The following is a 13954-nucleotide window of genomic DNA, read 5'->3' as shown; positions in this document are numbered from 1 at the left end:
AAATTGATTAAAAAGGTGGCAGAAAATCAAAATAAAAAACAAGGGAAATTGCAACAAAACTAGAACAAAAAATTATTAGAACCTATTATGAACAGTTCGATGTTGGCAAAAACTGAGAAAACCAAAAAAAAAAAAATTAGAGGATTGAATTCAAAAATATAAAATACTCAAAATAACCATATACTAAATGGATATTTTTTAAAAATATACCTCAGAAAAAGAAATAGAACTAGCTATAAGATAATGCCAATTTAAAACTTCAGGTCTTGAGTGAATTCACTGAAGAATTTTCTCAAACTTAAAACAATTAGAACCAATGCTACATAAATTTTCTCAAAAATTAAGAAATAAAGCCCTGTACTAAACTCTTGATATGAGACAAATATAACATTAATACCTAAGCTAGGAAAGAATAAAGCATATATGGAGAACTAAATTTTTTTAGAATTAAATTCCAAAGTAAAGACTAAAGCAATTCATCCAAGAATTAATTAATTCATCATTACTATATTTATTATTATTATACTATATTTTATTTATTTATTTATATATTTGTTATACTATATTTATATATTTATATATTATATATTCATATATTAAATATATATTATATATTTATTTATTTATATATTTATTATACTATATGTATTATATTTATTATATGGATTTATACCAGTGACGCAGACACACAAGATTATCTCAATACGTTCAGAAAAGGCCTTTGACAAAGTATAATATTCATTTATCCTAAAAACAAAAAACTCTGCAATATGGGCAAAGATGAACTTTTTTTAGTAACAAAAAGTTAAGCATAAGATGTACAATGAAGACTGTAGAAGTTTTTCCAATAAATATAGGCATAGGATGCCCATTTTCATATTGTTATTTGATATTGTTCTGGTATTGGTATCAATAGAAATAAGATAAAAGATAGAAATTAAAGGTACAAAAACAGAAAAAAAGATTATTCCTTTTTTTTGCTTAAAGTTTTAGGGAATCAACAAAGATTCACAATAGCTTCAACAGAGTTTTAGATTATAAAATAAACTACAAAATTATTAGATGTCTATGTAGTTGTAACACAAACCAATATTGGAGAGGGAAATCTCATTCCAAATAATTAAAACAGGTAACATAAGGTAAGATAAGACTTGGAAAAGCTTTTGAAGAGAGTGAAGAAGCCAGTTAGAGAAAAATAAAAGGAACAATAGGGCTTATAAGGCTTGCTATAGTGAGAAGGGTCTAGCCAAAGTTGGATAACATGAATTTATAGTGTAACCAAAAAGCAATGTTTTGACTTTAATTAGCTCTATTCAGAAGCACGTGAATAGATAGTAACAAAAACAAAAACAAAAACAAAAAAAAAAAAAACAGTTTCAGAAGTATGGCTTCACAGACCCCACATATTTATGCCCAAAGAGGCTGAATATATGACTTGGTGAGTAGCTACACTCCAAGACTTAATTGGAGAGAACTTTAGCCAGTCTACAATGCTCAAAAAGAATTTTCTTATTGAAAGTACCCTAAACTGTTTCCTTATGTGTAATGAGGAATGACAGATCTGTTTTGTTAAGGAATATTCTTTAAATCAGTTAGTATTGATTACTTTGACTTATTTTTTTAGTCTGATTATAAGATTAAGCTCCCTTATTTAGGAAAAGCTGGCTGTAAGAGAGAAACCAGACTAACATAGATATTAAGTTTAGGTTAGGTTACCTATAGATTTAGTGAATAGATAGACTGATGAGATGATAGACTGATGAGACTTTATCATTTGGTAGCAGATAATTCAAAGGAAGACATGTCTTTGTAGGAATGAAATAATAATGTTATAAGATTCTTTTTAAAGGCTACATTCCCTTTTCTCATAGTTAGAGAAAGTAAGGTTGACTAAAGATTAAGTTCTTCTTTCCAATTTTAGTGGATATGCTCCTTCTCCCCTTCAGCTAAAGGTTAAGTATAAGTTAAGTTGTATAATCTTCCAAGGTTGGGTTTCCCCTTCTGGCAGCTAGAGGATGGGAATGAAAAGATGAATGATAACCACAAATTCACAAGTTCTTTCCCAGTTTTATTTTAAAGTATAGGTCCCTTTAAAATAAGCTCTTTCTTATATGAACTGCTACTAAGTGAAATAAGCAGAACCAGGAGATCATTGGACATGGCAAGAGCAAGATTATTCCATGATCAGTTCTGATGGATGTGACTCTTTTCAACAGTGAAATGATTCAGGCCAGTTCCAATGGTCTTGTGATAAAGAGAGCCATCTACATCCAGAGAGAGGATTATGGGCACTGACTGTGTGAATCACAACAGAGGATTTTAACTTTTTTTTGTTACTTGCTTGCATTTTGTTTTCTTTCTCATTTTTTCCTTTTTTAATCTGATTTTTCTTGTGCAACATGTGGAAATATATATAGAAGAATTGCACATGTTTAACATATATTGGATTACTTGCTGTCTAGGGGAGGAGGTAGAGGTAAGGGAGGGAGAAAAATTTGGGGACACAAGATTTTGCAAAAGTGAATGTTAAAAATTATGCATATGTTTTGAAAATATAAAGCTTTAATCATAATAAAAAATAAAGTAAGTTCTCTGTTACAAAATGCTATAGGTGCAGGGCAAAGAATCCTAACGTAATTTCACTTTGACAGCTAAATATTGCCAACAGTATAAAATTACATTAAGAAAGCTTGGGAAAAGTTAATTAGATGACCTGACTTGTCCAATTGAAATTGAAATTTCCTAAGATTGTTGTATTTTTTAGTTCCTTTTTTTCTGTTATAAATATAAGTTCTATAAATCACTTCTTTGTCACTAATTACTGAATAATTGACTGACCTGACTTACTTAATGCTAACCTGTTGACTATTATTATTATTGAATCAATGTTTACCCAGAAACTTAGCAAATCAGAATTATTTTATTTCAAATAATTAATTTTAACAGAAGCAATAAAAAACCATTATGCAACTTCTTATACACATTATTTTTCTATGATGTCATAGCATATTTGATCCCATCAGTCATTTATCTATTCCCCTTTGAGTCCTTCTGAAAAGGATATAAAAATGTTAAAAGAGTGTTAGAAGAGATTAAAATTATAGACAATATGATTTCCATACAATTTGGATCTTGGATAGAATTTTAGTTTTCAAGAATTACATCATAGAAAATTTTTAGTGTTTAAAGAAAATATTCTTACCTTTTAGAATTAAACTCTTATTTAGTATTATCCAGGTAAATAAAAGTTGCTTATTTCATGTAAAATAATTATTTCTAGCAACCTAAAATAAATTAAATATTTATGTATTTACTCTTCATACAACTTGCTATTAGATTGTTTATTTTTGTCTTTTTTCTTCTTTTTTATTTCCATTTTAAGGATGGTACTCCACCACTTTCCTGGTATACAAGATGCAAAATTGCTCAAGGTACAGCTAATGGCATCTATTATTTACATGCAAACCATCATGTTCATAGAGATATTAAAAGGTAAATTTTTCCATTAAAGTTTTTTTTTTTAAAGTCTTTGTATTTTTATCTTCATTCATTATTCTTAAAACATTGTATGTCCTAAGAGGGAAAAACAAAGATGAATGAAGGAACTAGATAAGATGTTGAAAACATTTTTTCCCTTAGGATCTGTGTTTATCAGGGATATGAATTATAAAGAAGTTAAAAGGTTTTAGGAAAGGAATTATGAATCCTAGTTTAAAAGCTTAGTGGGCCTATAATAAATTTTACGGGGAATAACCAGTGTGAAATACTTGATTTTTGCTTCAAAAAGTAAAAAAAGATGGCAACTATTCCATTTTAATTATGTTTTAAATTCTTGGTGTTTTTAATATATATGCTTTGGATAATATGAAGGGATTGGACAAGATGATCTTTAAGTTCCCTTTTTACTTTAAATGTAAATTCTGTTTGTATTTTTGTGAAGTTCAAAGTATTATTTAACAATTATGGCTTTACTTTATTGTGTGTGTGTGTGTGTGTGTGTGTGTGTAAAACATTAAAAAATTTTTTCCAGTGCAAATGTTTTACTTGATGAGAATTTCATACCCAAGATTTCTGACTTTGGACTTGCACGAACTTCTGAAAAATTTAACCAAACTGTCATGACTAGCAGAATTGTGGGAACAACAGCCTATATGGCACCTGAAGCTTTGCGAGGAGAGATAACACCTAAATCTGACATTTATAGCTTTGGTGTGGTAAGTTTTATGTGAAATTATTAGCAATGTTATTCTTCTTGAATTAAAAAAAAAAAGGTTTGTCCAGATATGTGGGGTTGAAAAAGGAGGCTCACTTTATTTCTCCTTACAAAGGTTCTATGAGACCATGACTTATAAAATACACAGAAGCCTCATTTCTCTTTGTCTTGAATATTTCCTTTTTTCTTTTAATTAAAGCTTTTTATTTTCAAAACATATGCATAGATAATTTTCAATATTGAATACTTTCTTAGAAAAAAGAATCATTAGGCACTCTCATAAGCAAGCACCATTTTTTCCCCCTGAGGCAATTGGGGTTAAGCAACTTGCCCAGGGTCACACAGCTAAGAAGTGTTAAGTGTCTGAGGTCACATTTGAACTCCGGTCCTCCTGAATTCAAGGCTGGTGCTCTATCCACTGCGCCACCTAGCTGCCCCTACTAAAAACTATTTTTAAAAAACATAAATAGTAAATGATACTACTGAAGTAGGAATTGGATTCTTGACCTATTCAAGTAATTTCAATTACTTAAGAAAATAAAGGAAAAAACGAGAAATAGAGGGTAGGAATTACATTGAAAATAATAATAGTAATAGTAATAATAATTATAGATATTTAACTTCTATAATTGGTTTCCATAAAAAAGAGATCAAAAGAACCTGACCTGAAAAGCAAATACTTTATAAGGGGAGATTGAAGTCAAAACCAACACATCCATTTAGAATATAAATTTGTTGGTAAAATCTTAAAAGGAAAATTGTTGGAAAATTTTATAGAATCATAAAAAATCATAAAACAGAAGCAGGGAGGGAAAAATAAGTTTAAAGAAAATAAGGTAAAAGATACAAATATGACAAGTCATTCTGAAGTCTTTAAAGGATAAAAAAGATAGAAGGATCACAAACAAGAAAAGACTTTAATAATAATTTCACCATAACAATAGGACATTTACTATATATGGACTCAACATCACATCTCATAATCTCAATATACTTCTCTATAGAGGTAGTAAAGACTAAAGAAGATATAAAGAAAAGCAACTAAATTAGACTATATTATACATAGAGGAGAACTGTGCTAGAGGCAATATAATTTTGATATATGAAAGAGAGAACTTAACAAAAATGGAAAAAATCTAAGATACCAAATCTTATACTGTATTTCAGTAATCATCAAAACTATTTGATTAAAAAATAGAAAAGTTGTTCACTAGAACAGATTAGATAAATAAGAAGCAATCAAACACAATAACATGGTATTGGATAAATATAAAAATTTCTCTATTTGATAAAAATAACTGGAAAAACTAGAAAGCAGTTTGGGAAAATTAGACTTTGGCCAATATCTCATATATCATAATAAGCTCCAAATGGATAAATGACCCAAAGTACAAAAAGTTTTTCTCATTTTTTATTTTAAAAGGATGCCTATCCCAATTATGATTAGGAGTATTTTTTTTAACCTAAACACTTTTTTTAACTAAAAAAAAAAAGATAAAATAAACAATTTTGATTAAATAATGTGAAAGGCTTTTGTATATATCAAATCAATGCAGTTGAAATTAGAGTGGAAGTTATCACTTGGACAAAAATCTTATAATTATCTCTGATTAAAGTCTGATATACAATATACCAATAAAGAATTGATAACATATGTGGTATCCCAAAAAGCCTTATTGATGTTTTAAGCTTTAATAACTTCAGAAGTATAAATGCTACAAACTTTTTTTCTAAATTGAGAGCTTAATTATTTAGAATTTTTAAATTATTGATGTTTCTTATTAAAATTCAACAAAGTCACTATATTGTCATATCTTGTTCTAATTGATTTTCAATGTGAAAACTTTCATTAGCTGCTGCTCAGTGACTTAAAGTCCTAAGATCATGTAAACATGATAAGTAAATGATAGTTCAAAAAAAAAAAAAAAAAAGGCAAATTAGATCATGTGACCAGGATGTCAAATAAGAGAATCTCCGATGACTTACCAGTCTGTGAGTCATACAGAAACTATTTTATATCAATGTAAAGAGTGCCCAACCTTATTGAAATTAAAATTTTATATGTATAATTTCATAAAATTAAGTAAAAAAGAAATTTCAAAATTTCAAAATTTTTTGGTAGGCTTATAGCATTTATACTTCTTAATTATTAGCCTAAGATTGCACTAAGACTTTTGGGACACCCTATAATAAAATTTTCTCAGGAAATGAATGATCAAGAATTATAATTAGGTAAGTTATCAATAACATGGAAAAATAGCCCCCCCCCAATAAAATAAAATTAAAAAAAAAACAAGTTAAGATTCTATTCCTTACCCATCGAATTTGCAAAAATAAAAAAAAAGGAAAATGGCAATTCTTAGAGGGTCTTTGGTATGACAACACACTAATTAATTGTGCTGCTGTGAATTGGTTAATCATTCTGGAAAACATTTTGCAACTATGTCCAAAAAGTGACTAAACTTGACACTACAGTATCACTAGTTGACATAAATCTTTCCACATATAAAATTTTAATTATTTGTTGATATGATTGTCATTATGTGTGAAAAAATAGTTACTTATGCTTTGTGGCCCTAATGGCCACAATTCACTAACCACCTGTGTGATTCAGTTAAGGGAGCAAATGATTCATATTAACCTTATATGTAAATGAACCAACCCTAAAGTGGCTTAAATTAAAATTTCTGTTGGAGTGGTATAATCTCTCAACTTTGGGCCTTGTGCCTCTGTAAATGGCTAAGTTTCTGTGTCTTTGTGCACTATAGCCCTCTCTTCTCTTCCCCTCTACTAATTCAGTATCCCTTCTATATTTTCTCTTATATTCTAAGTAGTAATAAATTGAGTAGCAACTGAATACTCAAATATACATTCATTCTGAACTTTTAAATTTAAGTATGATGCCTCTTGATTCAAGTCCGATGGCCTATCCCCAGAAACCCCTGATTTGTTTTAATGTAATCATTAAGCATAGTTTTTTTTTTTTCCCTAGAACTGTCATTAAACCCTAAAAAAAGCATAAAATATGTCAAACTAAAAAATGTGTAATTTTAGGAAGTATTAATTATATTCACTTAAATTAAAATTTAAAGATAGGTAATATATAGAAAAGGAATTAACTTTGACATAGTTATCTGCCAATTTTTAGGAAAAGAGAAGTTTGTTTTATTTTTAACATATTCAGCATTATATTTTTGTATAGGCTGCTTGTAATGATAAAATGTAGGACTGTAAAATCATTCAGCTCTTGGAAAATACAGTAGGCAATATTTCTGAGAATACAACTGGAGAAGCAAGAATCTCTTACCAACCTAAATAGCAAATTGGTATCTTCCCAACCTATACATTTGGTGAAAGTATAGAAAATGTTGAACTTATACTCTTTAAATGTTTGGGGAAAAGAAAGCTTCTAGAGCAGGGTGGGATCTTGTTCATTTGTCTATTCAAAAGTGGAGGTAGTAGAGGTAATAAACCATTGATAGCTTTATGGTTTTAATAGAGTAGAAAAATATTATGTATGGAAAACATAAATCAAATTTCATTTTTACTGACCTTTTTTTGTGTGTTTTCCTATATATTTTATATTTGTGTCTTTTTCTTTATAGGTCTTACTAGAAATAATAACCGGACTTCCAGCAGTAGATGAGCAACGTGAACCTCAATTATTGGTAGTTTTCAAGATTTTAAAAATACATTTCCTTTTTTTCGTTGATAAACTAAACTTTACATAAAAACTTTTAATATTTTATGTTGACATTTGGTTCATTTTTTGCAACTGTTATGATATGATGGAAAAATCTCTGATTTAAGAGGCAAGAGTCTTAGGTCTAGTCCTGGCTCAAACAAAAAAAATTTGACTTTTGCAATTCATTTGACCTCTCATTGTTTCATATCCCTCATCCAATTTCAATTTTCTGTTATCATTTCATTATTTATCTTTAATATTTACAAAATAGAGGAGAAAATATGACTTTTTCTTTTTTATTTTTAGTCAAAAAAGAATTTACTAGTTTGACTTTCATAGTGAAATTAAGTTTTAGAAATTACTTCATCCACTCTGTATGTCTGCAGAAATCTCTACTAAAGTATCACCAATAGGTAGTCATTTAGATTTTTCTTGAAGCTCTCTAATTATGAGGAATTTATTATTTCTCAAGGCAAGTTTTAATTATTAGGAAATTTGTTCATATATTGAAATTAAATCTGCCTCTCTATAACTTCCCCTCATTTTTTTCAAATTTTCTTTTTTTAATTATATGTTAAATTTGGGAATATCAATCAATATTGCCCTCTCCGTATCCTTGTCTGAACATGTTTCTGCTTCCTTTCGTATTATTATTTTATTGACACCCTTTTTTGTTTCTTCTCTATCACAATATACATGTACACATCTAGTTCTCTTGGCAAAACATCTCTTGCTTTTCAAAATTAAATTTAATTAAACAAAATAGATATAAATATTAGTTATGCATGAAAATATAGGTATCCCTCTGTATCCACAATCTACAAATTTCTGCCAGTAAGAGGGAAGCATACTTCTAGTTATCAACTTTGGGAAGTCATAATTGACCATTTCATTTGATTTTTCATTGATCCATAAGTCTTCAGTTACTTTCCTTTATGCTGTTGTGATCACCCTGTAAAATTTTCTGGTTCCACTCACTTAATATTCCCTCAGTTCATATAGTTCTTTTCATATTTCTCTGAATCATCCATATTCATCATTGATGGTATATCATTTATCATTATTCATATCATATTAATAGCTCAATGATGTTAATTAAATTCATGTACTAAAATTTTTCCAGCTATATTCCAGTTTATAGTTACCCACTTTGTTTCCATTTCCTTATTACCAAAAAAAGTACTGCTATGAATATTTTTGTACCAATGAGTTCTTTTCATGTTTTGTCAGGAGGAGAAATACCTCATAGCAACTCCTTTACTTCTTTTCTTTTTCTTTGTTTTCCCTTGAGATTTGTGTCTTTGTCTTCCTTCAATGGATTTTGCTATTATTTTATCTAATTTATAAACTCTTTGGCTGTTTGATTTGTAGTATAATGAGGGCTAATTCCTGTGTATATACAAGTGATCCCATTCCATCCCATTCCTTCTACCACCTTCTCTCATTAATCTTCAATTTTTCCCTATTTGCTGATTGTTTCCCTATTAGCTATAAACATGCCCATGTTTCTTGCATCCTCAAAAAACTCTTTATTTTCATCCCTCCTAAGTATCTTCTCCCTATTGTGGCCATGTACAACTGGTGCTTCTTCCTCTTCTTGTTCTGCAATTTGGCTTCTGACTTTATCATTCTACTGAAACTGCTGCCTTGAAGAGTTACCAATGATAAATCATCAAATCTCAATTTCTTTTTCTCAGATCTCATCCTTCTCTTTAGCCTTTGACATTGTCCATCACTCTCTTCTGATACACTCTCTTTTCTAGGTTCTTATAGTACCATTCTCTGTTTCTTCTACCTGTCCAACCACTTTTCAGTTTCCTTTGCTCAATCTTCATCCAGATCACCAACTGTGGCCCTTCTCTTGTTCCTCCGTACTGTTTCATGTAGTGATCTCATCAGTTCCCATCGACTCAATTAGCATTTATGCTAATGATTCTTAAAACTACATCTCCACCCCTAATCTTTCTGCTAAACTCCAGTCTTGCATCTCAACTTGCATATAAGACAGCATGAACTGAATTTTCCATAAACATATTAAATTCAATTTTGTTGGGATCTGAACTCATCTTTCCCTCTAGTCCCTCCCATTTTCCTAACTTTCCTATTACTATAAAGAGAATTGTCATCCTTCCAATCATCAATTGTCACTTCTTGCCTAGACAAGAGGACTATCCATCACTCATCTGTCATATTGCTCTTGTCTGACTATATTACTCCCTATTCAGTAAATTTCAGATGGTATCACTTGTAGGATCAAATATGAAATGTGTGGCCTTTAATACCCTCTATAATCTGGATCCCCCAACAGTTCTTATTTCTCTCCATAGACTTTAATATCCAAGGACACTGGCTTCCTTGCTCTTACTTCTCATAAGACCCCATCTCTCTACTGGTTATCCCTTGTACCTGGAATTCTCTCTTTATTTCTGCCTTTTGACTTCACTGCCTTCCTTCAGGTACCCCCTAAAATCCTGCCTTCCACAGGAATCCTCTTCCCATTCCCTTAATGCTAGTGTCTTCTATTTTTCTCTAGTTCATCTTACAAATAATACATATATAGTTGTTTGCATGCTTTCTCCTTTCTTAGACTATGAGGTCCTTGAGAGCCGAAACTATCTTGTTTTTCTTTGTATTTCCAGTACTTAATACAGTGCCTGGCATGTAGTAGATACTTAACAAATGATTGTTGACTTATTGATTGCATTTAATAGCTATTTCTTTCTTAATTGGAGATTTAAACTAAATTTTATTACTAATTTTAAAGCTAGATATTAAAGAGGAAATCGAAGATGAAGAAAAGCATATTGAAGATTATATTGATGCAAAAATGAATGATGTGGATTCTACTTCTGTTGAAAATATGTATTCTATTGCTAGTCTTTGTCTTCATGAAAAGAAAAATAAGAGACCAGACATTGAAACGGTATTTTAAATTTTTTGTTGTTATATATATGATATGTACAAGTATGTATTATATGTGTATATACATACATTTTTTAATTTAATACCTCAATTTTATTTTATTTTTGCAGGTAAAACAGCACCTCCAAGAGATAACATCATTCTGAGATGACATTGATTTCCTAAGATGTTTTAAGATACTTTCTAAATTAACCTTGGAGATTGACTCCTGGGTTTGTCAGTCCAGAAAAAAAATATTTTTTAACATATAAAGTTTTTGGAGCTTTATCCTCTACATCAGAACCTGCATTTTTAAATTTTAACTTATTTTAAATTTCTCTTGCTTCACAAGTTGGCTGTTATAGTAAGACTTTGAGCTTACATCAACTTGTACCTCTCTTTAGGAACATTTTTTACCCTATATTTGAAGTTTAAGAGAATAAAATTTAAATTTTACTATGTTTACCAGTGGATCAAAAAAAAAATCCTTAATTTCACAGTATTTTTCCTCCTGCTATGTAGTATACAATTAGATTTGATCTTTTTTTGCTATAGTAAATATGATTCAAGAAATAGCTTTAATCATTTTTTCTATATTTAGCATAGATGGTAAATTTTTAAAGTTGTTGTTGCAATAGAAATTAAGGCAAACAAAGGCACATTCAATTCCAAGTATGTTCAATTTATTAGTAAGGCTATTAATTACCAATAAGAGGGCCTAGATTTTTCAGTAAAAAGAGGTAAGTAGGATTTATAGATTTTATTTGGGAAATAAAAGAGAACAAAGGATAGAAACCATAAAGCTATGGTTTCAAACTCTGAAGTGTCTGTCATAAATGATGGATAACAACATCACTGAACAGAAGTCAGAAATGCCAGACTTTAAACAGTCCAAAAGCCCCTTGGTGTTATCCACTTGCATGGGCATCCAGACTTTCATAAAGGATAGCCAGAATTACAAAGATAAGATAACAGACTTTCTTGTACCCGCTTCGATCTTTATCAGAGAAAAAGAAACATAGCTTAGGTAATTTCACTACATGTTGGGGGTTATATAGAATATAATCAATTGCAGAATGGAATCAGAATCAAATTGATTATCTCAATGTGAATTGATTTAACCATTCTGGAAATCAGTTTGGAATTATGCTAAGAAAGGAACTATTCCAGAGAACTGACTGCTAGGCATATACCCTACAGAGATTTTTAAAATGTGAAGTTTCATATATGCCAAAATAAGCATAGCAGAATTTTCTGGGTAGCAAAAAACTAATTCCCATTCACTGGAGAATGAATAAATACCTTTTGGTCCGAAATATAGTTGTAATGTGCAAGAGAAAAAAAATGTAAAAAATGGAGAAGAGATGTGGGAAGATATGAGAAATAATACCATGAAAATAACTAATAAAACAATATGCACAAAGGCTACAACAAAACAAATATAAAAATAAATATTGTATAATTACAACGAAGAAACTTGCCTCCAAAGAAGATATAAGAAAATATGCCTCCTTTTTTAGAGAAGTGAGGATTGAGAAACTCTGGATGTGTCCATTTGTTTTGCTGAAATGTTTCTTTTATATATATATATATGTATGTATATTTTCTGTTACAAAAGATATTTCTCAGTAGAGAGGGAGGAAGAGGATAATAGTTGTAAATGAAAGTGATTTTAAAACAAAATGTACAAATAAAAATTAAAATTCAAAAATCAGTTGTTAATTAAAATTATTTAAAAGGTACTTTAGCATCTATGGAACAAGAGTAGTCCACAAACATGTTTACAAAGACATGCTCAGGTTCTGGCATATCCATTCAGTAGCATAGTCGGAACAAGAACATGGCCAAGTATAGTTTAAAAAACAGGAAGTACTACATTCTGCTCTGTACGGTCTCAAGTTAAAGTATTGTTAAAATACCTAGAGAGTAAAATGCACAATTATTCAAATTACTTTTTTAATATCAAATATTCAAGAAGAAAAAATGAATTACAAAGGGAAAATGAAAAGTCATAGTCAATTAATTTAACCTACAATTAGGATTATCGAAGTCCTATTTTAAAATAGAGAATGGCTGTTAATTGATAATAACATTAAAATAAAATTCAATAAAAATTTATTCCCTAAAATAAGTTTTATTATGTATCTTATCTATTATGGTTTTGTTTAGCTTCAATAGTAGAAATCAAATCATCTTTAAATACACCGTGCACAATTTATTTTAGTATCATAGTATAATTTTGTGAATATTTCCATAATCCTTAAATTGTACTATATTTTACATATAAAAATGAGGCAAATATTAAACTTTCTCTATCCAATTCTATTAACATTTTCCAGTAAAGCAACATTATGTTAAAAATGAAATTTAAAAATTCCAAATTGTTGGGATACTCTTAATATATGTGTATTTTCTAATAAACATATACATATTGTTATATTAAAGTTATATATGTTATAAAATGCACAAAAGAAATTCAAGGATAAGACAGATAAAAATATTTAGTTTTTCTTTTATGTAATAATAGCATAAGAAACCCTTTTGTCCCTGAGTAATGTTGATTGTGTTGGGCTTCCAAATATAATTGTTAGTAATTATTTGCTTAATTTGCTCTTTGAAACTCTAGTCAAGCAGGTGATTTTTTTTGAACATCTTTTTTTCTGTATAGATATTCCCCATATATAATGGAAAAACAAGGAAGATCTTGATTTTTTTGATTTAATTTTAACTAAACAGAAAACTTTCAGTTCAAATCCATTATTCTTTCTTTATATATTTCTGTTTAACATATGGTGTCATGTATCCATTTTCAATGTTTGGACATTTTATTTGTATTTTTCTGGGAGTTTGAAGAACAGCAAGATAGTCATTTCGAAGGTAGAATGAAACCAGAGTACATTTTTTGAGGGAGGAGATTGTATCTCCAGAGTCTAGTTCAGTTTGACACAAAGTAGGTACTTAGTAAATGTTTACTGACTAATCTTAAAGGTAAGAGGGAGCTAATGGAGTTTACTGAATAGGGTAGTGACATAGTCAGATTTATGTTAGGAACATCATTTTGGTAAATTTATAGAGGCTGGATTAGAGTGAGGAATGACTTGAGGCAAAGGCACTAATCATCATCATCATCATAATTAAACCATTAAAATAATAAT

At 29.4% G+C, this 13954-nt stretch overlaps 1 protein-coding gene across 4 annotated transcripts in view; it reads left to right on the top strand.

Annotated features, from left to right (window-relative positions):
- The window catches only part of IRAK4 (interleukin 1 receptor associated kinase 4), a 44247-nt gene extending 31737 nt beyond the window's left edge, over positions 1 to 12510 (top strand). For 2 of the 4 annotated variants that reach the window (XM_074269463.1, XM_074269464.1), the window contains exons 8-12: positions 3383 to 3492; positions 4031 to 4214; positions 7819 to 7881; positions 10663 to 10821; positions 10931 to 12510. In XM_074269463.1, the coding sequence (XP_074125564.1) occupies positions 3383 to 3492; positions 4031 to 4214; positions 7819 to 7881; positions 10663 to 10821; positions 10931 to 10966 (552 nt within the window). In that variant the 3' untranslated portion in view covers positions 10967 to 12510. Of the gene's footprint in view, positions 1 to 3382; positions 3493 to 4030; positions 4226 to 4328; positions 4426 to 7818; positions 7882 to 10662; positions 10822 to 10930 lie in introns of those variants that run through there. The other 2 variants (XM_074269465.1, XM_074269466.1) reach the window with 2 other exon arrangements.
- Positions 12511 to 13954: the final 1444 nt, after the last annotated feature.

The sequence above is a fragment of the Sminthopsis crassicaudata genome, chromosome 5, assembly GCF_048593235.1.
Source record: "Sminthopsis crassicaudata isolate SCR6 chromosome 5, ASM4859323v1, whole genome shotgun sequence".
In the NCBI taxonomy this organism is placed as follows: Eukaryota; Metazoa; Chordata; class Mammalia; order Dasyuromorphia; family Dasyuridae; genus Sminthopsis; species Sminthopsis crassicaudata.
This window is presented reverse-complemented; position numbering and strand designations above follow the sequence as displayed.